General features: G+C 37.3%; 1 protein-coding gene across 3 annotated transcripts in view; it reads right to left on the reverse strand.

Moving 5' to 3' along the window:
- CMC4 (C-X9-C motif containing 4) overlaps positions 1–26,471 on the reverse strand; it is an 86,433-nt gene that overhangs the window by 57,504 nt on the left and 2,458 nt on the right. For 2 of the 3 annotated variants that reach the window (XM_053698916.1, XM_053698917.1), the window contains exon 2: positions 10,941–11,006. In XM_053698916.1, coding sequence (XP_053554891.1) covers positions 10,941–11,001 — 61 coding nt within the window. In that variant the 5' untranslated portion in view covers positions 11,002–11,006. Of the gene's footprint in view, positions 1–10,940; positions 11,007–14,845; positions 14,902–26,471 lie in introns of all 3 variants that reach the window. The other variant, XM_053698915.1, reaches the window with a different exon arrangement.

The raw sequence follows: 26,471 nt of genomic DNA on the forward strand, positions 1-26,471 counted from the left end.
AGAACTGCAGATAACTTGTCAGGATCCATGGAGAACCCTGCAACAGGGTTACCTGAATCTGATGGAACTCACATTTCTCGAGTTTACAAAACAGGCCGTTCTCACGTAGTCTCTGAAGAACCCGTGTAACATCAGAACGATGAGCCTCAAGTGTGGGTGAGTGTATGAGGATGTCGTCCAAGTACACCACAACACACTGTTGCAACATATCTCGTAGGACATCATTAATAAATTCCTTGAAAATAGCAGGAGCATTACATAGGCCAAAGGGCATTACAAGATACTCATAATGCCCGCTCCTGATGTTAAATGCCGTTTTCCATTCGTGGCCCTCCTTGATCCTAATGAGATTGTACACTCCTCTCAAATCAAGTTTAGTACAGACCGTAGCTCCCTTGAGGTGGTCAAAAAGTTCCGTAATGAGCGGAATAGGGTAAGCATTCTTAATGGTAAGACGATTAAGACCCCTATAATCAATGCATGGTCTTAACTCGCCACCCTTTTTCTTCACAAAGAAGAAGCCAGCCCCTGCAGGAGAGCAGGATTTGCGGATGATCCCCCACAACAGAGCATCGGCAACATACTCCTCCATAGCACAATTCTCTGCAACAGACAGAGGGTAAACCCGGCCCGTGGAGGAATGGCTCCGGGTTGCAGGTCTATGGCACAATCGTAAGACCGGTGAGGAGGCAACGTACCGGCACGCACCTTGTCAAAAACGTCTAGGAACTCTCGGTACTCCTTTGGCAATTGGGATACCGAAGAAGTGCACAAAACTTTAACTGGTTTTGAAGACAAGTGGAAATACATTGCGGAGACCACGACAAAATTTCGGACCTGCGCCAGTCGAGACTGGGATTGTACTTTTGGAGCCAGGGATAACCCAGAACAAACGGAAAATGCAGAGAGTTTATCACCTGGAACTGGAGGGTTTCAAAACGGAGAGCTCCAACAGCCATGGATAACGGAGCAGTTTCGTGAGTAACGAGTGCGGGCTGAAGGGGCCTGCCATCAATGGCCTCAATAGCAAGCGGAACAGACCGAGGCAAAACAGGAATGGAGTGCTTTGATACAAAAGCACTGTCAATGAAATAGCCCGCAGCACCGGAGTCAACAAGAGCCTGGGTGACTATGGAGAAGTCCACCCAGGAAAGGACAACCATGACCAAAGGTTTCTCCTTTAGCGGTTCCGGGGACGAGGATAAATCACCCAAGGTCTGCCCCCGACAGGACCTTAGGTGTGAGCGTTTCCCGGCCGTGTAGGACAAGACTTCAAAAGGTGGCCCTATGACCCACAATAGAGGCAGAGCCCCTCCCTCCTCCTAAAGGCCTTCTCCGCCACGGAGAGACGCGTGAATCCCAACTGCATCGGCTCAGCAGTACCTGGTGACTCGGGACCAGGAGGCATGGGAGGAGAGGGAGGCATGGGTGAGAATGAACACATAGGAGACAAAGGAACAGTAGGCTTCCCGGAAGCGCTCCTTGAAAGAGAGCCTCTCACTTAATCTCACCAATGCCTTGAGATCTTCTGGTAAATCTCTGGCAGCAACTTCGTCTTTAACCACATCAGAGAGCCCATGAAATAAGGCGGCAACAAGGGCTCCATTGTTCCAAACTACCTCTGCGGCAAGCGTACGGAACTCAATGGCATACTGAGCAACAGATCTTGTAACTTACTGAATGGACATGAGTCGTTTAGCAGCAGAGGAGGAGCGAGCCGGAACATCAAATACCCTTCTAAAGGAGGCCACAAAATCAGGGTAATTTGAAATCATAGGTTTATTAGTCTCCCACAAGGGATTAGCCCAGGCAAGAGCTGTGTCAGAGAGTAACGAGATGAGAAATCCCACCTTAGCTCTGTCAGAGGGAAACGCCTGAGGTAAATGCCCACCTGGTTCAAAAACCCTCTGCACTGATTAGGATCGCCTCCATATTGCTGAGGTAGAGGTGCAGAACCGGACATGCTCCTGGTAGGACTAGGGGCAACAGCGGAAACAGGAGCAGCCATAACTTGCGGGACACTTTGGTCCAAATGTGCAGTGCAAGTCAGCAGGGTTTGCAGGGCTAGTGTAAATTGATCCAAGCGGTAATCCTGTTCATCCATCCTGGAAATTATGGCAGGTAAAAGTGAATTATTAGCACCATCAGGATTCATGGCCCTTGCGTAATGTCAGGGTGCCAGGAATCAGACTGAGACGAGAAGTGCAAAAATAATCACACCTTTATTAATAGCAAAAAATAATAAAAAGTCCACAAGTCAAATAACAAGCCAGGAATCAAAACCAGAGCTGGTAGTCAGACGAGTCGAGTCAGAAGCCAAAGCGAATAGTCAGACGAGCCGAGTCAGGAGCCAAAGCGAGTAGTCAGACGAGCCAGAATCAGGAACAAGGAGAACAGCAGAGTCAGTAACAAGCCAGGAATCAGGAACCAGGAGGGACGTCAGACAGCCAGGTAATAAACAGGAGCACTCACAAACAGGTCTGAGACAACACAAGGGCAAAGCATACTTAACAGAGGCCCTTTAAATAATAAGTGATGACATCACAATTCTGAGACTGCATCCTGTCTCACATGGATGATGTACACAAGTCTGGCCATAAAAGTAAGTGCAGGAAATGAGCAGCATCACACAGTATGCACCAGAGTCAGCAAGAAAGGTGAGTAAAATGGCTGCCAGCAGCACATGGCAAAAAAGCAGGGAAAAAACCCTGACAGAAAGGGGAAAATGCCGCGAATAGCAGATAAAGGGATACTCTGAAGCACATTAGAATTGACAAAGTCATACATCAGTGGTTAAGTATGGACAATGTATGTGAGTCAGCTTCACAATGTATTGTTAGAACAGAACACAAGAGGCTACATACGCTTAGTAAGCTATTGCTATAAACATTTTAGGAAATAGGTAGGTAGGGGAGGGATGCAGAACTATGTACCATTTTATTAGCGATTTGATTTACACTTTATTTTCCATAAGGGAGATGTACTTCATCTACAGACTGAAGGTGAAGAATACCAGACTGAACGTGAAGAATACCAGACTGAAGGTGAAGAATATCTATGTGATCCTGTCTGTGGTATTGTCTTTCAACTGTGCTGACTTGGAAAAACATACAAAGACACGTTCACATGATAAGTGGACACAATTCTATTAAAAAAGACTGGGGGTGCAGGATACATCCTATGGGAAACACTTATGTTTCCTCTTTTCTTTTAGATGTTATTTCACAATCCTCTATTTGGAAAGTGATGAATATGACACATAATGAAGATAAACTGATATTTTGAATAGAATCGACTTTTAAAGACCATACATCCAGGTTAGTTTGCACAATGCATGCTATTAAGAATCATAGGAGGAATAATGGGAAAATAGTTCAGAATATATTGAATGTGTCTGACAATTTTCAACATGTCCTCTTTTTTAAGACATTTATTTAATATACATTTCCCCTACTTTGTGCGAGAGAGGACTCAGTTTGTGATCAATCAGACAGATAAATGGATACATTTCATAGTTGATATTTAGGTATATTAGTATTTGAAGGGACAGGAAATATTACATTCAATTATGTCCCTCATACAATTGAATAATTTTTTAACAAAATTGGATATTAGGCATTTTGTCTAATTTTAAATGTTAATATGTAAGTCAACTCTTGATTAGACAATTTAATGTGATTAATTTAAAATTATGTATAGATAGATATAGATCTCCAGTCTGAACCTGGCTTTCATCTCAAAACAAACAATACATGTTAGAGCATAGAAGGAGAAGAAGATGAATTTACAATTATTAGATTTAACGAATATTTGTTTATTCATGCGTTCATTAAAAAATATAATTGATTTCAGATTCTAATATATTTTTTTTCTCTTACAGATTTTCATTTTTGATTAATTCCAAAACGAATATAGATTTATTGTTATTTTTTTTAAATAAATATCTTTACATACTATATTATTTTATTTATTTATATACATCTTTCATATACAGTATATATAATATTTATTCATATTCTCTATCCAAGTAAGATAATAGGAAATACTTCCTTCGAATATTAGGACATGTAAACAAAATCTTAGTCCCATGGCTGTTTGTTAATGTATCTTTTTTACAAGCACATGCCTGATATTAAATATAATACAGTTGCACTTTTATTGAATTATCAACACAGCTCAAGCAGATAATGAGTGTTAAAGTCTTGTATCTTACAAAAGTGAAGGTGGAGTTAGATACAGCCATCTAATCTTAGATTGTGTGATTTAGAGATGTACAAATCATAAAATGTTAATGACGAGGCTATGCAGTATAAAGTCTACATAACAAACTTGGTCATGTCACTTTGAAGAAATGTGTAGGGTGAACTTGTTAGATGAAAGTGACATTGTAGTTTAATTTAATAGTCACATTCTAATATTATAGCTTTATAAAGTTTAACATATTCTAACAATAAATATAGCTTAGTTATTATGGTATCATTATTTGCAAGGTAACCAAGGTAGATTAAATGATCTTTAAAGAAAACACGATAGCTAAGTTTATTTTCACATTTAGACAGAGCTAGTTATTGTATGCCATATTGATGACTTTTCACTCTATCCTCTTTACCTGCTGGAGTGTATAAAATAGTTTACAAGTATTTCTGTTACCCTTCCTTTTTATTTTAAAATAGTTTATTTCTCATATGGTATCTCCACCTATTCATAATGGTTTTGTCCTTAAGGTAAAGCTGTGTAAACACAGCCATTATAAGATAATTCACTCCCAGTGGGGCATAGGATATATAAGGTAATACAAAGTGGAAATGTCTGAGGTTGATTGTTTTGCAGATATAAGAAGCATGTATATGTAAACAATGTGATAAAGTTAGGAGATCAGATTATCTATCCAAGCTAAGAAAAATATATTTTGTTGTGGCTTCAAAATAATAATTCATAGACAATCAGGAAATATTTAATGCCATACATTATATACTCTGTTGCTAGTAAAATAATAAGGAATTGTAAACACATTAAGTGATCCAAATATTATAGTATACTGTCCCTTTAAGAGTCTGCACTGAATCATTAAAAAGCTCCATCAAAGGAGGGAGATAAGTGGACACTTGACATACAACGTCCTCACACAGGTCAAATGTATATTCATATAACAGGATAGAGTATGACAAAATGTGTAATGTGTATTAAAGGTACATGAAACTCAAATATTTTCATTCATGATTCAGATAGAGGATACAATTTTAAACAACTTTCTAATTCACTTCTACTATCTAATCTGTTTCATTCTCTTGGTATCATTTGTTGAAGGAGCAGCAATGCCCTAATGGTTTCTAAATGAACACATGGGTGAGCCAATCACGATCGATATATATCCACCAATCAACAGCTAGAACCTTGGTTCTCTGTTGCTCCTGAGTTTGCTTAGATAAAACTTTCATCAAAGGATAACGAGAAGGAAGCAAATTAAATAATAGAAGTAAATAGGAAAGTTGATTAAAATTGTATTCTCTATCAGAATCACAAAAGAAATGTTGGGTTTCATGTCCCTTTAAAGAAAATATATATTTATGGTTTAATGTCCCAATAAATGTATATAACCTTTCACGGGGTATACACTCATCAATTTAAATATATTACCATATTTAGACATGACTGCATATTTATTTAAAAAAATTCACATTGCACATATTAGAATATTGGCTATTATGTCAACTATTTAGTTTGAGTTAATAGCTTCTGATGGTTATTTCATTTATAGTGAAAGGGAAATGCAACCATAAGTTAATCTTCCATGATTCAGACAGAGCAGATTTGAATCTAAAATAAAATCGGACTTTAATAATCACATATGGTTCATTCTCATGTTATCCTAAGTTTGGAAAAACTGTATGCATAGGCTTATGAGCAGCAAAGCATTACTGGGAAATATTTACTTATTTGTGCGTGGGTAACAATGCATAGTTGCAATGGTTAGCCAGATGTCTTTAGATACTTCACACTATTGCATATCTGCTCCTTAACAATAAAGACACCGTGAATTTTTTTTATATGTGAGCATTTCAGACAAATACATGCTCTATTTAATTTTTAAAAAAATTCCCTTTAATTTTCGCAAAGTAACGTCCATTATAAATACAAATTACGCATTTCACCATTTTGTAAATATAGCGTGGTAAACGTATCTTTCAACACGAATTTAGCATCTATGTAAAGTCAAATCTAAGTTCACGCACTAGCATACAATCGATGTGCATCATTGGGATTGTAAATACATTTAATAGAGCACTGTCAATACTTCACAATGAGTCACAATATTTATTAAACAATGAAAACATACAATGTTTACTTTTTGGAATCTAAAATATTTGTAAACTTTTATTAAAGAACTTGATCAATATAAAACATCGAAATGTGTCAAAAACATTTACTATCGTGAGTAAAAATACAATTTAGTTCAACTGTCAAAAAATATATTAATATTTAACGGATTCCGTATATTATATATGCGTCACATATATATGCATACCATTCTCATAAATTCTAATTTATTCTACATGCCAAATGTAGTAACAGCACCCCCAGAAGGTATGTGTATGGAAGTTACAAAGATATGAAACATTAAGTAACGGCCAATCAGAGTTCATCACACAAACATAACTTAAATCAGTATGGCCTCACAGACATTCTTACAAAATTACAGTATTTTATCCAATCAGATGTACAGATACCATGTCCCATGGTATAGCTCATGTTTACTTCCCCATATAAAAGTCCATTACACGCTGCCATTTTTGTGAGTTCTCTAATGCCTGATGGTCTAATTAATATATTGTCTATATATTATATATATATATATAACTCGGCAGGCATGACTTCTCCAGGTTCCCACGGGCGGAAAGTACTGCACTGGTCCACGCGGTAGAGGAGTTTTATCCACAGCTTTTTGGGAATAAGAAGAGGTCGACGAAGCCGGCGATTAGGAAGGCCCTCTGGGTGTCTATCACCGTTTCTGTGAATTTGGTGAAACACATCCAGAGGACCTCGGAGCAAATCATGCAGAGATTTGGGGATTAGGTTGCGGCTTCGCAATAAAGTCCACCTCATGAGGGAGTGGGTAAAAGCCCGACGGAGAGGTGGAAATCCGGATCCACCCCTGCGGAAACTTTTCCTACAACCTTATGAGGAGACTTTATGCACCCTCCTCAATCTCTGTTTCCCCCGCAGATTTGCTTCTGCACGCTCCTCGGCCCCTTCACAGTCCCCACTAGCTGCTGGCTCGGAAACTCCCGACCCTGAGGCCAGTGCAGCTCCAATCGGTGACCTGGAAGAAGGCACTACAGAGGCTGAACCAGGTAAATATCAGACTTCATATAATATATTAATCTTTGAGTATATATTTAAGCAATGTGTATATAGTCCTATATTCAACCTATATAGATCTCACAACAGACGTTACATATGATGGTAGACATCTGATTTTAGATTCGTCACACATCAAATAGGAATAATGCTTTTTTTAGCGCTCTTCCGAATATGCGTCACAGAGCTAAAATGGAATTGCGCATCCGTGAAATCCCTATCCTCCGCCATTTCATACATTGAATATCGATTCATACAAAAGTTTGAAATATTATTTTGTATCATTCAATTTTTACAATGATCCTATTGGAATATCATGATACATACAATTGTAAATATATTCGAAAGCTTTACAAATTATGCTCATCACACTACTAGATCCAAATCAATTCCTAATCACGGATCTGCAATTACGCTTTTAATTATTGCGCAATGCTCATGGAAGTTCTGTGCTCGGCTTCCATTCATAACATGCAACAGATGAGAAGAGGCTCACTTTAGCTGTCAAAATACCTACAAGTGTATTTCGAATTCCTGTGAAATCTGAATACACAATGGATGATGATCGTCCTTGCTTGGTGTCTTTTCATAGTTGGCATCTTAATTTTGTTTCTCACCATATTAAATATGGTTTCACAGTAAGCATTACTGTGTGGAATTAGCATCATGTATTTTGAAAGCTTGCAAAGGACAGGGAACTTATTCAACCCAGTTGAAGGACAAGAATTAAAATCTGCTGCCATGTGCTATCAATCCTCTCTGAAATCTGACCTTAACTTGGGCCAAGTTCAGTATCCCTTGATATTTGATATAGTTAATATTCAGCTTGCAAGCTGTCCACTTCATCTAATATTAACCCAGGAAAGTTACTGAGAATGTCCAATATTGTTTCAAAATGAATATTCAGTCTGTTGTTTGGTTCCAGGAGTGTTGCAGTTTTTAGAAGGGAGTTAGTCATTGGAAATTTCAGATTCATATAGTGAAGGGCTGTGCAATAAACTTTTCTGACATCAGCATAAAACACCTTGATAGTATTTTCATCCAGTTTGTCTTCATAGACTCTTAGTGCCTGCTTAGCAGCAAATCCAATGAAAAGTTGATTGCTGTCTTTTTGGGTTTTCTTTAGCAGCAAAATCAACTGCTAACAATTATTCTTCACTTTTGTTAGCTAAAACTTCTGTCTACTAGTTTGATCAGAAAATGTGAACCTTTGGGTCATTTGACTGCAGCATTACATTGAAGCTGTCAACACGGTTCAGAATGGCATGTAAAAAATAAAGGTATATCATAGTCATTTTGTTTTCATACAGTGAAACTAGGTGTTTTTCTCTGTCAGTTCCCTTTTTCTTTTTTATTCCGCTACCACCTTCTACATCACCAAAGTACGTTGAAAAATATCCACTTAGTGCTTCCCATTTGAAAAGAAAGCTTTCAATGCATTTCATTTGTCCAAGCAATCTTGTTGAGCAGTGCTTCTGAACTTTGACTTCTGTGTTGCAGAATATCATAAAGTCTCTTAAATCTTCTTTTCTGGAGCATGCTTTTTTTCCAAATGGTAGTATGTATCAATTATTAGTTCTTCATCATTTATTGATAATACTTTTGTAGCTCGTTGACTGAGCAAATGGGCTAAGTGGCATGGACACATCAAATACTTTGGGTTGTTTCCCTTTTATTTGACTCAAAACGCTGTTGTGTTTCCCAATCATAACACTGGCACTATCACTGCTGTATATACACAGTTCTTCCAATCTAAAACCCTTATGAATTATCACGTCATTGCCCATTAAAGATGTTTTCACCAGTGGCCTTGTTGCAAGGAAACAATGACATTACAATTTTTATAGAATCCTTTACATGATGCCGCAAAAGAATTGGGAACAGTTTGTCTTCGGTGTCACTGCTGCCATCTGTAGCAAGTGAAAACCTTACCATAATTTGTGTCAACTAGTGAATTCTGCACCTTCTTTGCACTTCTGGTGCTATAACACCATTGCACAATTGCGTGGCTTTTTTGTCCTTCCACAGGCACATGTCACATCCCCTGGGAACATTTAGTTAAATAGTTTGGCAGCATGGTCACTGGTTAGGAATTAAATATTATGTTCAATTATGAAACCTGTCCACAGCAGTGCAGCTCGATTGGCCTGGTCATCTACTAGAGCTGTTTGAGATGTAGAAGAACAGCCTGTTATTTCTTTCATATAGGTGGCGAGAGTCCATGAGCTGTTACGTATGGGATATACATTCCTACCAGGAGGAGGCAAAGTTTCACAAACCTCAAAAGCCTATAAATACCCTCCCACCTCCCATGTATTTTCTGTCTCTGTTTTTAACCATATTAATTTATATGTTTATATATGAGTAATTACCTGCATACATATGGCAAAGGTTGTAGGGGCTCACTCTGTATCAGTCCCCTCACCATTGATGAGTGTCTGTGCAAACTGAATTATCCAGACAAGAGAATGTAGAGAATGAAGGGGGTGTTAGACATTCATAAGCCTAGAGGATTAGACAGCATAGAGGGTAAATGATATTGACTCTTATTTGAAATTACCTAAGGAAATTATTGAACTGTCTATAAGGCTTTTGTTAGGTAGGAAAAGTATATTACGAATCTGTCTAAACGATAGCTACTTCTTTGTTGCATGCTACTTTAGGATTGGAACAATGTAGGCGTGGCCACCTCTTGTTTTAGATATTTTATCTAATGATAGCCCGGGTGTTGCTATTTAAGTTGGGTGTGACAGTGAGATCATTAGCTATGACTACGGCCTAACAGACGAAATGCGTCAGCAGATCTCACAGCCACAGCCTACTTCTGTGCCATGATGTGTGACTTTTAACCCCAATAAAGGATTACCGCTCTTCGAATTTAAAACATGCGCCTCTGTTGGAATAACAGTGCACTCTGACAGTTACTGCTTAACTAGAAAACAAAGAAAATTTGATAATAGGAGTAAATTAGAAAGTTGCTTAAAATTGCATGCTCTATCTGAATTATGAAAGAAAAAAATGTGGGTTCAGTATCCCTTTAAGTTTTTAAATTGTCTCTTTAACAAATTTGTTTCCTTTGCTCTTGGTCTAACGTCACATAATTATAAGGTAAAAATGTATTAAGAGGTGCATTGCTCACAAGAATGTCTCACATTTAGGAGTCAAAGCTTTGCAGACTGGGAAAGGCTAGGGGGCGGGTTGAAAAAATTCCAGACAGACAGTCATCAATCAGTGCGCTATTGTTCTGCTCAATATTTGACTGTTCTCTTCAAACAGCACTTCACTCTGGCTGCACCATGTTAAGGAACACAAGTGCAGCCAGAGCACAGCACTGTTTGAAGAGAACAGCTTGATGTTAAAGCACTAATAGCTCCTGTATGTGTCCAGTTCTTTCAGCAGACACGCTGCATTTTCTGAAATGACATCTCAGATCACAGTATGTTCTGCCTCAGGGTGAGCCAAGATATAGAAAATTGTTATATTTGATTGCTAATTTCTAGCTTTCATGTCTTTTAATGAATAGTAAATTGAAGCTTCAAGTCCTTCATTGTTCATACACGAGTATATAATAAAGTGCTTACCCTGCAGACACTTTTGAATGGCACAAGCTGCTTTTTGACATGGATCCTTTTGCTGAGACATGTTTCCTGAAAGAAGATTAGCGTTATATTAGTAGAAGTAGATATTTAAAGGACCATGCAACCCCACATAAAAATGTTTACAGCATTGCATACATTACAATAAATATATGGATGCTTCATTGAATTCTATTTTATTGTCTTGCTTTATTGTGAAATTTATCTTCAAGTTTTATTTGCTATGCACTCCCTTTGTGTGGCTTATTATACATAGTCAACCACAAAGGGAGTATACATATATCACTCGGGAGCATGCACAACCATGGCTCCCCTTGATTCTGCACACATGCGTTCCCGGCAGAAGGATCCATTCCCAACATTACTGCTCTGTGTGCAAGCTGTCTTAACACAGAACAGTCAATGAAAATATAGCTTTTACTGTTTTTCATGTTTATTAACATTACTTACTTAGCTGATAACATATACTTAAAAATGTATAAAGGAGGTATGCAGGTGGGAGCATCATCATGCACATCTAGGGGCCGATTTATTAAAGTGTAGACGGAGTACGGGCATGATACAATGTAGCATATCATGCTGTCGGCATTTATCATTGCACAAGCAGTTCTTGTGAATCATATAGGATGGGGTGGATTGATGTCCGCAGCCTTAGAGCAGGCGGACAAGTTATGGAGCAGCGGTCTTCAGACCGCTGCTTCATAACTGCTGTTTCCGGCGAGTCTCAAGGCTTGATTATTTGGCCCCCTAGAATCTACTAGAAACTGAATGTAAGTAACAGCCATTTTTAAATATCAGCCATATTGTGGATCAGATTACAAGTGGCGTGCTAATGATAGCACGGGACATGATAAGCTATATAGCTGAACTACGCTAACATTAGCGTGCAACTTAATATTACAAGACGATGGTAAATCACATTTACCAGAGAAGAGTTAGCGTAGCCAACATCGCTCTAGCGCAAACTATAGTGACCGCACTAAATAGCACTCTTGTTACAAGTTATAGGTTTCAAAGGAAAAAGCCATCAAGGTGAAACATATGTCAGGGAATGTCAACAGGAAGGGACATTATATGACCACCGGAACAGTCTGAGAAACTCTCACAGCTTTACACTAGGTTCTTGTGATCTATTGAGCTTTTGAACCCTGTTTCTATTGTGGTATTATGTTGCTTTTGGTGTCAATATTTGTGCCTGAGTGACTTTTATTCTTTTAATTTGTGAAATAAATTTATATTTGATTGCCAGCTCCTGTTTTGCCTGAGTGATTTATAAAGAAATCGCTATTCTTTGAGCTAGTGTGGCTAAAGGCAACGTGAGTGTGTTTTAACAAGAGTTTTTCATTTGGGTTATATTTGAAACTGTGTTGCACTATTGGTTGTCTTTCTCTCTTTGAGGTTAACTACAAGCAAGTTGCAATTACTTAATACAAATTTCCTCTTACACTGAGTCCTGATATAGCACAGAAGTAAGACTATATAGGTTTGGAATCTGGAGACCAGGGTTCAATCCTCAGAAGGTTAACTACAAGTAAGTTGCAACTATTGGGTACACTTACTGAAGAATTTTTGGAAGTTTCCTACTTACATCAGAGACATTTAAACGTTTCTTTATTTACACAATGACCTTATGTGCAAAGTTTATTTTCAATAATTTTTATTTTAATTGTATTATTTTTGTGAATATACACTGATTGTGTTTGATTAATATCTTTTATATCACATATATGCCTCTATTCATTGGCTCACCCCATATGTTCAACTAGTTCCCAGTAGCGCATCTCTGCTCGTAGGCCTAATCTTTAACAAAAGATACCAAAAGAACTAAGCAAATTTGATAATAGAAGTAAAATGGAAAGCTTTTCACAATTGCATGCTCTAATTGAATTATGAAGGTTTATGTCTTTACTATCCCTATAAGCTTATGTCTTGGCTAAAAGGTACAAATAATACCACCATATTATGTTGTTAGTATTTGATGCTTATTGTATGTGACCGCTATCTTCCAAAGTTTTATTTTTTTTATACAGTTGCAAGAAAAAGTATGTGAACCCTTTGGAATTATATGTATTTCTGCACAAATTGGTCATAAAATGTGATCTGATCATCATCTAAGTCACAACAATAGACAATCACAGTCTGCTTAAACTAATAACACACAAAGAATGAAATGTTGCCATGTTTTTATTGAACACACCATGTAAACATTCACAGTGCAGGTGGAAAAAGTATGTGAACCCCTAGACTAATGACATCTCCAAGAGCTAATTGGAGTGAGATATCAGCCAACTGGAGTCCAATCAATGAGATGAGATTGGAGGTGTTGGTTACAGTTGCCCTGCCCTATAAAAAACACACACCAGTTCTGGGTTTGCTTTTCACAAGAAGCACTGCCTGATGTGAATGATGCCTCGCACAAAAGAGCTCTCAGAAGACCTACGATTAAGAATTGTTGACTTGCATAAAGCTGGAAAGGGTTATAAAAGTATCTCCAAAAGCCTTGCTATTCATCAGTCCACGGTAAGACAAATTGTTTTAAATGGAGAAAGTTCAGCACTGCTGCTACTCTCCCTAGAAGTGGCCGTCCTGTAAAGATGACTGCAAGAGCACAGTGCAGACTGCTCAGTGAGGTGAAGAAGAATCCTAGAGTGTCAGCTAAAGACTTACAAAAGTCACTGGCAAATGCTAACATCCCTGTTAGCGAATCTACAATACGTAAAACACTAAACAAGAATGGATTTCATGGGAGGATACCACAGAGGAAGCTACTGCTGTCCAAACAAAACATTGCTGCATGTTTACAGTTTGCACAAGATCACCTGGATGTTCCACAGCAGTACTGTCAAAATATTCTGTGGAAAGATGAAACCAAAGTTGAGTTGTTTGGAAGAAACACACAACACTATGTGCGGCAAAAAAGAGGCACAGCACACCAACATCAAAACCTCATCCCAACTGTGAAGTATGGTGGTGGGGGCATCATGGTTTGGGGCTGCTTTGCTGTGTCAGGGCCTGGACGGATTGCTATCATCGAAGGAAAAATTAATTCCCAAGTTTATCAAGACATTTTGCAGGAGAACTTAAGGCCATCTGTCTACCAGCTGAAGCTCAACAGAAGATGGGTGTTGCAACAGGACAATGACCCAAAGCATAGAAGTAAATCAACAACAGAATGGCTTAAACAGAAGAAAATACGCCTTCTGAAGTGGCCCAGTCGGAGTCCTAACCTCAACCCAATTGAGATGCTGTGGCATGACCTCAAGAAAGCGATTCACACCAGACATCCTAAGAATATTGCTGAACTGAAACAGTTCTGTAAAGAGGAATGGTCAAGAATTACTCCTGACCGTTGTGCACGTCTGATCTGCAACTACAGGAAACGTTTGGTTGAAGTTATTCCTGCCAAAGGAGGTTCAACCAGTTATTAAATCCAAGGGTTCACATACTTTTTCCACCTGCACTGTGAATGTTTACATGGTGTGTTCAATAAAAACATGGCAACATTTCATTCTTTGTGTGTTATTAGTTTAAGCAGACTGTGATTGTCTATTGTTGTGACTTAGATGATGATCAGATCACATTTTATGACCAATTTGTGCAGAAATCCATATCATTCCAAAGGGTTCACATACTTTTTCTTGCAACTGTATTTGTATTTAAGAAATATGACAATCAAAATTAAACTTTTCATTTCTGCTTGGTCTATAGATTTCATTTGATATGACAGGAACAAACTGTAAAATTGCCTCTTGGGATATAGCTGGCTTCTCTTCACCAGTTTCAAAACAAATGTTAATGATACATTTAAATAAACTCAATGCAGAGATACATATATATATATATATATACATATATATATACTGTTTACAAGAAACACACTTCTCACATACCGATTCTGTTGGGTTCAAGATAGGATAGGTGAGGGGCTTAGAACATTCTTGTTACACTAGAAAAGAAAGGGGAGTATCAGTTTTATTCAGGAAAACAATATAGATATAAATGGAAGATATTAATAAAAGGTCAGAACTTTACTTGTTCTAATGTTTATGGACCCAACAGAATTTATTATATATTATAGAATGAATTGCAAACAAAATTGTTGAAATATAATAATAATGAATTAATTTTGGTTGTAGATTTGAATATGGTAGCAAAATTTTCTTTTAGACAGATTTAAAGACCAAATCATTTTATCTCAAACTAAAATTAATTCTAGAAACTCTAAGGCCTAGATTTGGAGTTTGGCGTTAGCCGTGAAAACCAGCGTTAGAGGCTCCTAACGCTGGTTTTAGGCTACCTCCGGTATTTGGAGTCACTCAAAATAGGGTCTAACGCTCACTTTTCAGCCGCAAATTTTCCATACCGCAGATCCCCTTACGTCAATTGCGTATCCTATCTTTTCAATGGGATCTTTCTAACTCCGGTATTTAGAGTCGTGTCTGAAGTGAGCGTTAGACATCTAACGACAAAACTCCAGCCGCAGGAAAAAAGTCAGTAGTTAAGAGCTTTCTGGGCTAACGCCGGTTTATAAAGCTCTTAACTACTGTACTCTAAAGTACACTAACACCCATAAACTACCTATGTACCCCTAAACCGAGGTCCCCCCACATCGCCGACACTCTATTAAATTTTTTTAACCCCTAATCTGCCGACCGCCACCTACGTTATACTTATGTACCCCTAATCTGCTGCCCCTAACACCGCCGACCCCTATATTATATTTATTAACCCCTAATCTGCACCCACAAAGTCGCCGCCAGCTACCTACACTTATTAACCCCTAATCTGCCGACCGCAAAGCGCCGCCACCTACGTTATCCTTATGTACCCCTAATCTGCTGCCCCTAACACCGCCGACCCCTATATTATATTTATTAACCCCTAATCTACCCCCCTAAACGTCGCCTCCACCTGCCTACACTTATTAACCCCTAATCTGCCGAGCGGACCGCACCGCTACTATAATAAAGTTATTAACCCCTAATCCGCCTCACTAACCCTATAATAAATAGTATTAACCCCTAATCTGCCCTCCCTAACATCGCCGACACCTAACTTCAATTATTAACCCCTAATCTGCCGACTGGAGCTCACCGCTATTCTAATAAATGTATTAACCCCTAAAGCTAAGTCTAACCCTAACACTAACACCCCCCTAAGTTAAATATAATTTACATCTAACGAAATTAATTATCTCTTATTAAATAAATTATTCCTATTTAAAGCTAAATACTTACCTGTAAAATAAATCCTAATATAGCTACAATATAAATTATAATTATATTATAGCTATTTTAGGATTAATATTTATTTTACAGGCAACTTTGTAATTATTTTAACCATGTACAATAGCTATTAAATAGTTAAGAACTATTTAATAGTTACCTAGTTAAAATAATTACAAAATTACCTGTAAAATAAATCCTAACCTAAGTTACAATTAAACCTAACACTATACTATCATTAAATTAATTGAATAAAATACCTACAATTACCTACAATTAAACCTAACACTACACTATCAATAAATAAATTAAATACAATTCCTACAAATAACTACAATGAAATAAACTAACTAAAGTACAAAAAATAAAAAAGAACTAAGTTACAAAAAATAAAAAAATATTTACAAACATAAGAAAAATATTACAACAATTTTAAACTAATTACACCTACTCTAAGCCCCCTAATAAAATAACAAAGACCCCCAAAATAAAAAATGCCCTACCCTATTCTAAATTACTAAAGTTCAAAGCTCTTTTACCTTACCAGCCCTGAACAGGGCCCTTTGCGGGGCATGCCCCAAGAAGTTCAGCTCTTTTGCCTGTAAAAAAAACATACAATACCCCCCCCAACATTACAACCCACCACCCACATACCCCTAATCTAACCCAAACCCCCCTTAAATAAACCTAACACTAAGCCCCTGAAGATCATCCTACCTTGTCTTCACCTCACCAGGTATCACCGATCCGTCCTGGCTCCAAAATCTTCATCCAACCCAAGCGGGGGCTGGCGATCCATCATCCGGTGGCTGAAGAGGTCCAGAAGAGGCTCCAAAGTCTTCATCCTATCCGGGAAGAAGAGTAGATCCGGACCGGCAACCATCATCTTCCAAGCGGCATCTTCTATCTTCATCCGATGAGGACCGGCTCCATCCTGAAGACCTCCGACGCGGACCCATCTTCATCCGGCGACGTCCAACTGAAGAATGAAGGTTCCTTTAAGGGACTTCATCCAAGATGGCGTCCCTCGAATTCCGATTGGCTGATAGGATTCTATCAGCCAATCGGAATTAAGGTAGGAATATTCTGATTGGCTGATGGAATCAGCCAATCAGAATCAAGTTCAATCCGATTGGCTGATCCAATCAGCCAATCAGATTGAGCTCGCATTCTATTGGCTGTTCGGAACAGCCAATAGAATGCGAGCTCAATCTGATTGGGGTATTGTATGTTTTTTTTACAGGCAAAAGAGCTGAACTTCTTGGGGCATGCCCCGCAAAGGGCCCTGTTCAGGGCTGGTAAGGTAAAAGAGCTTTGAACTTTAGTAATTTAGAATAGGGTAGGGCATTTTTTATTTTGGGGGTCTTTGTTATTTTATTAGGGGGCTTAGAGTAGGTGTAATTAGTTTAAAATTGTTGTAATATTTTTCTTATGTTTGTAAATATTTTTTTATTTTTTGTAACTTAGTTCTTTTTTATTTTTTGTACTTTAGTTAGTTTATTTCATTGTAGTTATTTGTAGGAATTGTATTTAATTTATTTATTGATAGTGTAGTGTTAGGTTTAATTGTAGGTAATTGTAGGTATTTTATTTAATTAATTTAATGATAGTATAGTGTTAGGTTTAATTGTAACTTAGGTTAGGATTTATTTTACAGGTAATTTTGTAATTATTTTAACTAGGTAACTATTAAATAGTTCTTAACTATTTAATAGCTATTGTACATGGTTAAAATAATTACAAAGTTGCCTGTAAAATAAATAATAATCCTAAAATAGCTATAATATAATTATAATTTATATTGTAGCTATATTAGGATTTATTTTACAGGTAAGTATTTAGCTTTAAATGGGAATAATTTATTTAATAAGAGATAATTAATTTCGTTAGATGTAAATTATATTTAACTTAGGGGGGTGTTAGTGTTAGACTTAGCTTTAGGGGTTAATACATTTATAAGAATAGCGGTGAGCTCCAGTCGGCAGATTAGGGGTTAATAATTGAAGTTAGGTGTCGGCGATGTTAGGGAGGGCAGATTAGGGGTTAATACTATTTATTATAGGGTTAGTGAGGCGGATTAGGGGTTAATAACTTTATTATAGTAGCGGTGCGGTCCGCTCGGCAGATTAGGGGTTAATAAGTGTAGGCAGGTGGAGGCGACGTTGAGGGGGCAGATTAGGGGTTAATAAATATAATATAGGGGTCGGCGGTGTTAGGGGCAGCAGATTAGGGGTACATAAGGATAATGTAAGTAGCGGCGGTTTACGGAGTGGCAGATTAGGGGTTAAAAATAAAATGCAGGTGTCAGCGATAGCGGGGGCGGCAGATTAGGGGTTAATAAGTGTAAGGTTAGGGGTGTTTAGACTCGGGGTACATGTTAGGGTGTTAGGTGCAGACTTAGGAGGTGTTTCCGCATAGCAAACAATGGGGCTGCGTTAAGAGCTGAACGCGGCTTTTTTGCAGGTGTTAGGTTTTTTTTCAGCTCAAACAGCCCCATTGTTTTCTATGGGGGAATCGTGCACGAGCACGTTTTTGAGGCTGGCCGCTTGCGTAGGCAACTCTGGTATCGAGAGTTGAAGCTGCGTTACGTTAAAAATGCTCTACGCTCCTTTTTTGGAGCCTAACGCAGCCTTTATGTGGACTCTCAATACCAGAGTTATTTTTATGGTGCGGCCAGAAAAAAGCCGGCGTTAGATTTTCGGGTCGTTACCGACAAAACTCCAAATCTAGCCGTAAAAGAGAAAAAAAATTATTTAATAATATACTAAATTTATTAAAACTGTGTAATATATGGAGAATACAAACTCCAATTAGTAAAGATTATACATGTATCTCCAGGAAAATTAAAACAATTTAAATACTGAAATAATGCATATTATAATTTCGGATCATGCGCCTATCCTTCTGGTCAGATGGCAGAAAGAGTAACACATAACATTATTTTCCTAGTTTCCTCTCCAATTACTCAAATTGTAAACGATATCTCCAAGATGAATGGAAACAATATGAAATAAATAACTTGGTACAGTTTGGTAAAGTTTGCATTTATTTTGGGAAAAATCTAAGGCAGTTATACAAGGGGAAATAATAGCATACTAAATTAAGGTTAAAAAGAAAAGATTACATAGAGAAAAGCAATTGATAATACAATTATCTAATAATTATAACAAATATTTTAAGGAGCCATCTCTTATCAACGATAATAAATAGATAACTGCAAAGCAAGAGAGAGCATTTTATATACAACTGGAAAAAATATATAACTGTAAGCAAGAGAGAAAATTTTATATAAATGGGCAAAGGAAAACGAACACTAAAGATATATCAGAAGAATCAAAAAATAAAGATCGGTCCAGACTGCTTAAAAAGTGACTTCTTTATTTCCATATTTCAATGCTTTTTTGATAAGTTGATAAACAAATGAGAGACATATACACACATCCAGGGAGGTGTAAGCAGGTTCGGTCTTACGCATTTCGGCAGTATAGATACGCCTTAATCATAGACCAATGATGACCAATCTATGATTAAGGCGTATCTATACTGCCGAAACGCATAAGACCGAACCTGCTTACACCTCCCTGGATGTGTGTATATGTCTCTCATTTGTTTATCAACTTATCAAAAAAGCATTGAAATATGGAAATAAAGAAGTCACTTTTTAAGCAGTCTGGACTGATCTTTATTTTTTGAATCGTCTATATTTGCAAACAAGGAGGAGTTTGCTACCTGGTACCAGATTACCTGAGCGGCGGAAGAAGGAAGTGTGTAGAGGTAGTGCTTACAGAAAGAATCTAACCTAACAGCTGAAATTGAACGGAACGGAGCAGCGTCCGCGGTTGTGGAAGTGGGTGTGAGCGGAAAGGGATCGGTTAACTACACCAGGTAAGACCTCTGATCCGTGTGACCGAAGCTCGCATACAGAAGGAAGGCGGGCATAAGAGGCGATCGTTCAGTGAAGCGGGGTGAGTGAACATATATGCACCTAATGTCACGTATACCCACTGAAGCTGCAGTTATCAGTACATTGTACTTAATATTGAATACTGCTGTGTAAATTGGTTCAGCACCTGTTAAGCACATTGAACACTTTCCTTGACCGCAGTGTGTAGGAACATTCGGAGTTTAACTACTATTTTGGGCTATATTAATATCAGAAGAATGTATTTTTCAAAGATTTATGCACATTCTGATATACATTGATTAAATAAACTAGAATTTTGGAAAAATATGTATCTCTCAAGATAATTATTCAACAAAAGATAGAGTTAGACAGTGAGATAGAACATGGCGAGTGTATGAAACGTATACAAGAGTTTGCAAATAAAAAAGATACCAGGCCCAGACAAATAACCATCTGAATACTACAAGATACTTTGTGACTTAATTACTCTCAACATTGGTAACTATAAAACTCTTTTTGTAATAAAATCTCACTTCCTTATACTAGTTTTATTGATTGTATTATCTGTCATACTTAAACCAGGGAACAACAATACAATTGGTGAATGTTTAAAGGGACACTCAGGTTTTATTAAATTTTCATGATTCAGATACAGCATGTAATTGTAAACAACTTTCCAATTTACTTCCATTAAAAAAAATGTGCAGTCTTTTATTTTTCAAAATTTTTGAGTCACCAGATCCTACTGAGCATGTGCAAGAACTCAGACTATACGTATATGCATTTGTGATTGGCTGATTGCTATCACATGATACCGGGGGAGTGGAAATAGACATAACTTTAAATTGTGTTAGAAAAAAATCTACAACTCATTTGAAATTCAGAGTAAATGCTATTGTATTGTCTTGTTATCTTGCATTTGTTGATTATGCAAATCTACTGTGTTTACTGGTCCTTTAATCATAGAAACCAATAGTGCTTTTACATTTGGACTACAAGATTTTAACTAGGATTCTAGTAATTACATTACAAAATGTGATAAATGATTTAGTACATGAAGACCAACAGGCTTAATAGCTGGTAGATCCTCAAGTAAAAATGTTTGAATATTATTATTCATATTAGAAATATTACACAAGACAGAAATTAAAGGGACAGTAAACACCAATTTTCATATAACTGCATGTAATAGACACTACTATAAGAAGAATATGCACAGCTACTGATATAAAAATCTAGGTAAATATATTTTACAAACGAACTTAGAAGCTCCCAAGTTAGCACTGTTGATGAGGTTAGGCTAGGAGACCCACTGAAAGGGTCTGAGAAAACAAGAAAAGCAGATACTTCACCCCTCCCCTGCATATGAAAAGACCCATTACACAAGCTGTAGCCTGTAGACTTCAGTAGACTTCTAAAAAACTTAGGGGCTGTGTGATATTGAGATTATCAGTTGGTATGAACCATATCAACCTGTTGTTATGTGCACAATAGTAGAGTCAGGAAGAGCCTCTTGCATAGTGTGTGTATAGCATTCTTAATAAAGTTTACAGTTATGAAGACCTGTGCTTGATCTCCTTATATAAACTAAGATAAAACATGGTGTCAGAATAAGGAGTTCCCTGCTTCCATCTGAACTGACAAGCAAGGACTCTGAGGAATCCATTAGAAATCTTTGCAGCAAATTGAAAGTGTGAGAGTCAAGGCTCTGGCTTCTTCTCATGGACTGAGTAAGTGCATCATAACTTGTACAATTGACTGATTCTAACAGCACTACAGACTTTTATATTAATACTGCATAATTCAGAACATTAAGGTGGAAAAGTTAAACCCTCCACCAGAATTGAAAATGACTGGTAATATGGAAGATGCATGGCAGAGGTTTAAGCAAAGATTCCAGCTATATGTTAGAGCTATAGGAGCTCAGGAGCAAGATGATGAACAAAAGATTGCACTTTTTCTGACTGTAGCAGGATCAGCAGCAATAGATGTATACAACACCTTCACATTTACAGATGAAGAAAGGGATGTTTATCAGGTTGTTCTAGATAAATTTGAACAGTACTGTGTACCTAGACGCAATGAAACCTATGAAAGGTATCTTTTCAGATGTAGAATGCAGAATGAAACAGAGACTATTGAGGAGTATGTAACAGACTTAAAACTGAAGAGTAGATCATGTAATTATGGAGCAATGTGTAACTCATTAATTAGAGACCAGTTAGTCATGGGCAGCAGAAATATAAGGGTTAAAGAACGCTTGCTCAGAGAGAAAGATTTAACACTGGAAAAGGCAGTAGAAATTTGTCAAAGTTCAGAGGCAGCACAGGAACAAGCAAATTCTCAGCCTGAATCAGACTGGCTATGTACCAGATGTGGAAAGCAGCATGGCATAAGACAATGTCAGGCTTATGGGCAAATCTGCAGAAAATGTGGAAAAAGGAATCACTTTCAAAAGATGTGTAAAGCTAAAAAAACGGTTCACATTGTTGACCAGTAAGAAAGTGAGGAATCAGAAGAATTCTTTATTGGAATACTTGACTTAACCAAAGCTACAGATAAGGAGTGGGTCATTGAAGCTATTACAAATGGCACTAATATTGCTTACAAAGTAGATACAGGTGCACAAGCTAATTTGATGCCTGAGAGCAAGTATCACCAATTAAAGAACAAACCAGAACTTCTGAAAAGCTCAGTTAAACTAAAGACATATAATGGGGATTTTATCCCAGTGCTTGGCAAGTGCAGTGTGTTCCTGGAATATGGAAATCAAACGCATAAAATGAACATTCTGGTAGTTCCAGGAAACAAACCAGCTCTACTGGGTCTTCAAATGTGTGAAACTTTAGGACTGATTAAAAGGGTAAATGCCATGGATGGAACTAATAAAGAATAGGACATAGAACATTTATTAACAGACTATGCTGCAGTATTTGAAGGAATAGGATGTCTTCCACTGCAACATAAAATACAACTAAAAGAAGGTTCTCGTCCAGTAGTGCATGCCATGCGAAATGTTCCAGTTGCTCTAAGGGATCGTCTTAAACGGGAACTTGCCAGGATGGAGGATAAAGGTATTATAAAGAAAATCAAGACACCTACTGAATGGGTTCATTCTATGGTGTTGGTGGAAAAACCGGATGGGGGTCTCAGAATCTGTATTGATCCCAAGGAACTGAATAAAAGCATCTTAAGAGAACACTTCCATTTACCAACAAAACCAGAATTGCTTGGGGACCTAAGTGGAGCAACTGTATTCAGTAAACTGGATGCATCCTCAGGATTTTGGCAAATTCCACTGGAGGAGGAAAGCATGAAACTCTGCACTTTTAATACTCCTTATGGGAGGTACTGTTACAAACGATTGCCCTTCTGCTTGTGTTCAGCACCAGAAGTGTTTCATAGTACCATGCAGCAACTTCTTGAACGAATACCAGGCACAAACGTATTTATTGATGATATTCTGATCTGGGGTAAAACCAAGCAAGAAATGGATTGGGAGCAGTTCTATTTCAAAATCAAGGCTCGGGATGGATGCCTGTGGCTTATGCATCTAGAGCATTGACAGATACTGAAAAATCAAATGCTCAAATTGAAAAGGAAACACTGGGACAAGTTTACGGATGTGAAAAATGTCATGTTTATTTGTATGGAAGAGTATTTTCAGCAGAAACTGATCACAAACCTTTGATTCACATCTACCAAAAGGGCTTGATAGATGCACCTCCAAGAATTCAACGTTTGTTGCTGAGACTTCAAAGGTATGACTTCACCTTGGATTTTATACCTGGCAAGGAGTTGGTGGTAGCGGATGCTCTGTCACGAGCTTAACAATGAGGACTTACAGTTGCAGAAAGAGGTGACTGTTCACGTCAATCTGATCTTGAAGACAGCCCCGTTTAGTCATGCAATGTGGGCAGCAATAGAACAGGCTACAGAAACAGATGGTCTTTTAAGTCAAGTGAAGAAAGCAGTTTCTAGTGGCAAATCTAAGACACTAATGCCATCACTGTATAGACCATACATTTCTGAAATTTCTTTGATAAAAGGGGTACTTTTGAAAGGACAAAAGATAATTATACCAGCGAGTTTGCAAAGTCAAATACTGAAAAGCCTACATGAAGGTCATTCATGTATAAAAAAGACAAAAAGATGAGCTAGAGAAATTTTGTACTGGCCAAATATGAATGAAAACATTGAGACAATGATCACTCAATGCCGGACTTGCCAAGAATTCAGACCTCAGTTACCTAAAGAGCCTATACTGGATACGGACTTCCCGTTGGCACCCTGGGAAAAGTTAAGAATGGACTTGTTTGTTTTAAAAAATCAGCATTATATCTTAGTAATGGATTACTTCTCTAATTACCCAGAGATAGCATTATTGGAAGATGAGTCAGCATGTACAGTGATCAAAAAAGTAAAAGCAATTTTGGCGAGACATGGCATTCCAAGAGTAATAATATCAGACAATGGTCCTCAATTCAATTGTAGAGATTTTAGGGTTTTTGCCAGTACCTATGAATTTGAACATCGAACATCCAGCCCGGGATATCCACAAGCAAATGGATTAGCAGAAGCTGGAGTAAAAATAGTGAAAAACATACTTTGTAAAGCAACAGATGCAGACGAGGATCCATGTCTGGCTCTTCTTAGCTATAGAGCTACTCCTTTAAAATGTGGGAAGTCACCGGCAGAATTATTGTTTGGCAGACAGCTGGTCACACGAGTACCAGTTGTGAAACCTTGGAAAAGGTTCCCACAAAAACATGTAATAGAAACCAAATTGAAACTCAGAGAAAAAAGGAATGAATACTATGACCGAGCTGCAAAGCCTTTGGAGAATCTTCAGGTACAAACTCCTGTGCAAGTACAAGGTTCAAACAGCTGGAATACTGAAGGGACAGTTATCCAGCAATATTCTCCAAGATCGTATGTAGTTCAAACCAATGATGGGCAATGTTTACGTAGGAATCGTAGACATTTGATGGCTATTCCATCAGTTCACAACAATTCGGTAGTGAAGGAAACCTGTGAGGATACATTGAACACTCCATTGCAGCTGGAGAATGAAGATGCCAGAGAAACTTTGCAAAGCTTGACTGACTTGCCTGCCAGTGATGCAATGCAAACAAGATCAGGTTGATATATCAAAAAATCTAATCGTCTAATTGAACAATGTTAAAAGGGACTGAAGTTTTTTCACATAGACTACAGTTAAAAAAAATGTACTTTAAGTTTTATGTTGTTTAAAAAGAAAAGAAAAAGGGAAATGTGTGATATTGAGATTATCAGTTGGTATGAACCATATCAACCTATTGTTATGTGCACAATGGTAGAGTCAGGAAGTGCCTCTTGCATAGTGTGTGTGTGTATAGCATTCTTAATAAAGTTTACAGTTATGAAGACCTGTGCTTGATCTTGTTATATAAACTAAGATAAAACAGGGGCTTGATTAGGAATCTGAAAGCACAATGTTATTTAAAAAGAAGTCAAACTATACATTGTTACAAAAACACTCCCAAATGGGATATATAAATGGATCATCTACAAAATATTTATGCAAAGAAAAGTGTACAATGTCCCTTTTAGGCTGTACCAACTAATAATAAGAACGCTGCAGTTTTAATTATTGATGCTGAGAAAGTATTTGATAATGTCCCGTAGGATCCCTTATTTACAGTATTGGAAAAGTTTGATTTTGCACTTAAATTTATTCATAGCATCCAAGCTTTATACAAGGATTCAACTGCTAGAGTCCTGGTAAATGGTTTAGAGACCAAACTGATAAAGTTATATAAAGAAATTAAATTTAGTTATTGAACCAATAGCAATATGGTTAAGAAAATTATGAAGCTTTATAAATTGAGGCGTTTAAATACATACCGCCCTCTAAGCAGATGATGTTCTTCTTCTGTCAATAATGCAGACAGAAACTCAATTAAAATAGTAAAGGGTTCGATCTTTTTAATTCCTTCTCAAGTTTTAAAGTTAATTACAACAAAATCAGAAATGTTATGCAATTTATAGAGACAATTTTGATTTCAAGGAGGTGAAGTCTGGCTTTACATATTTAGGAATAAAAATAACTAGAGATACAAGAGACTGGTACAGATATACTATAGAAAATATAATAATAATTATAATTAAAAAAAAAACCAGAAGATTTAAAAAGATGGGTTAATCTCCCTATTACTTCAACATATTAAAAATTATAAAATTCTTCCAAGGTTACTTTACCCAATACAAATGTTGACAACCCTAATATATGAGAAAGACATAGGGAGATTAAATAAATCAATTAAACATTTTTTGTGGCAGGGTAAAAAGCAAGAATAAGTTATAATAAACTACTGTGTTACTCTATATTAGTTTTAGACCTAGATG

Source organism: Bombina bombina, chromosome 1 (assembly GCF_027579735.1).
Source record: "Bombina bombina isolate aBomBom1 chromosome 1, aBomBom1.pri, whole genome shotgun sequence".
In the NCBI taxonomy this organism is placed as follows: Eukaryota; Metazoa; Chordata; class Amphibia; order Anura; family Bombinatoridae; genus Bombina; species Bombina bombina.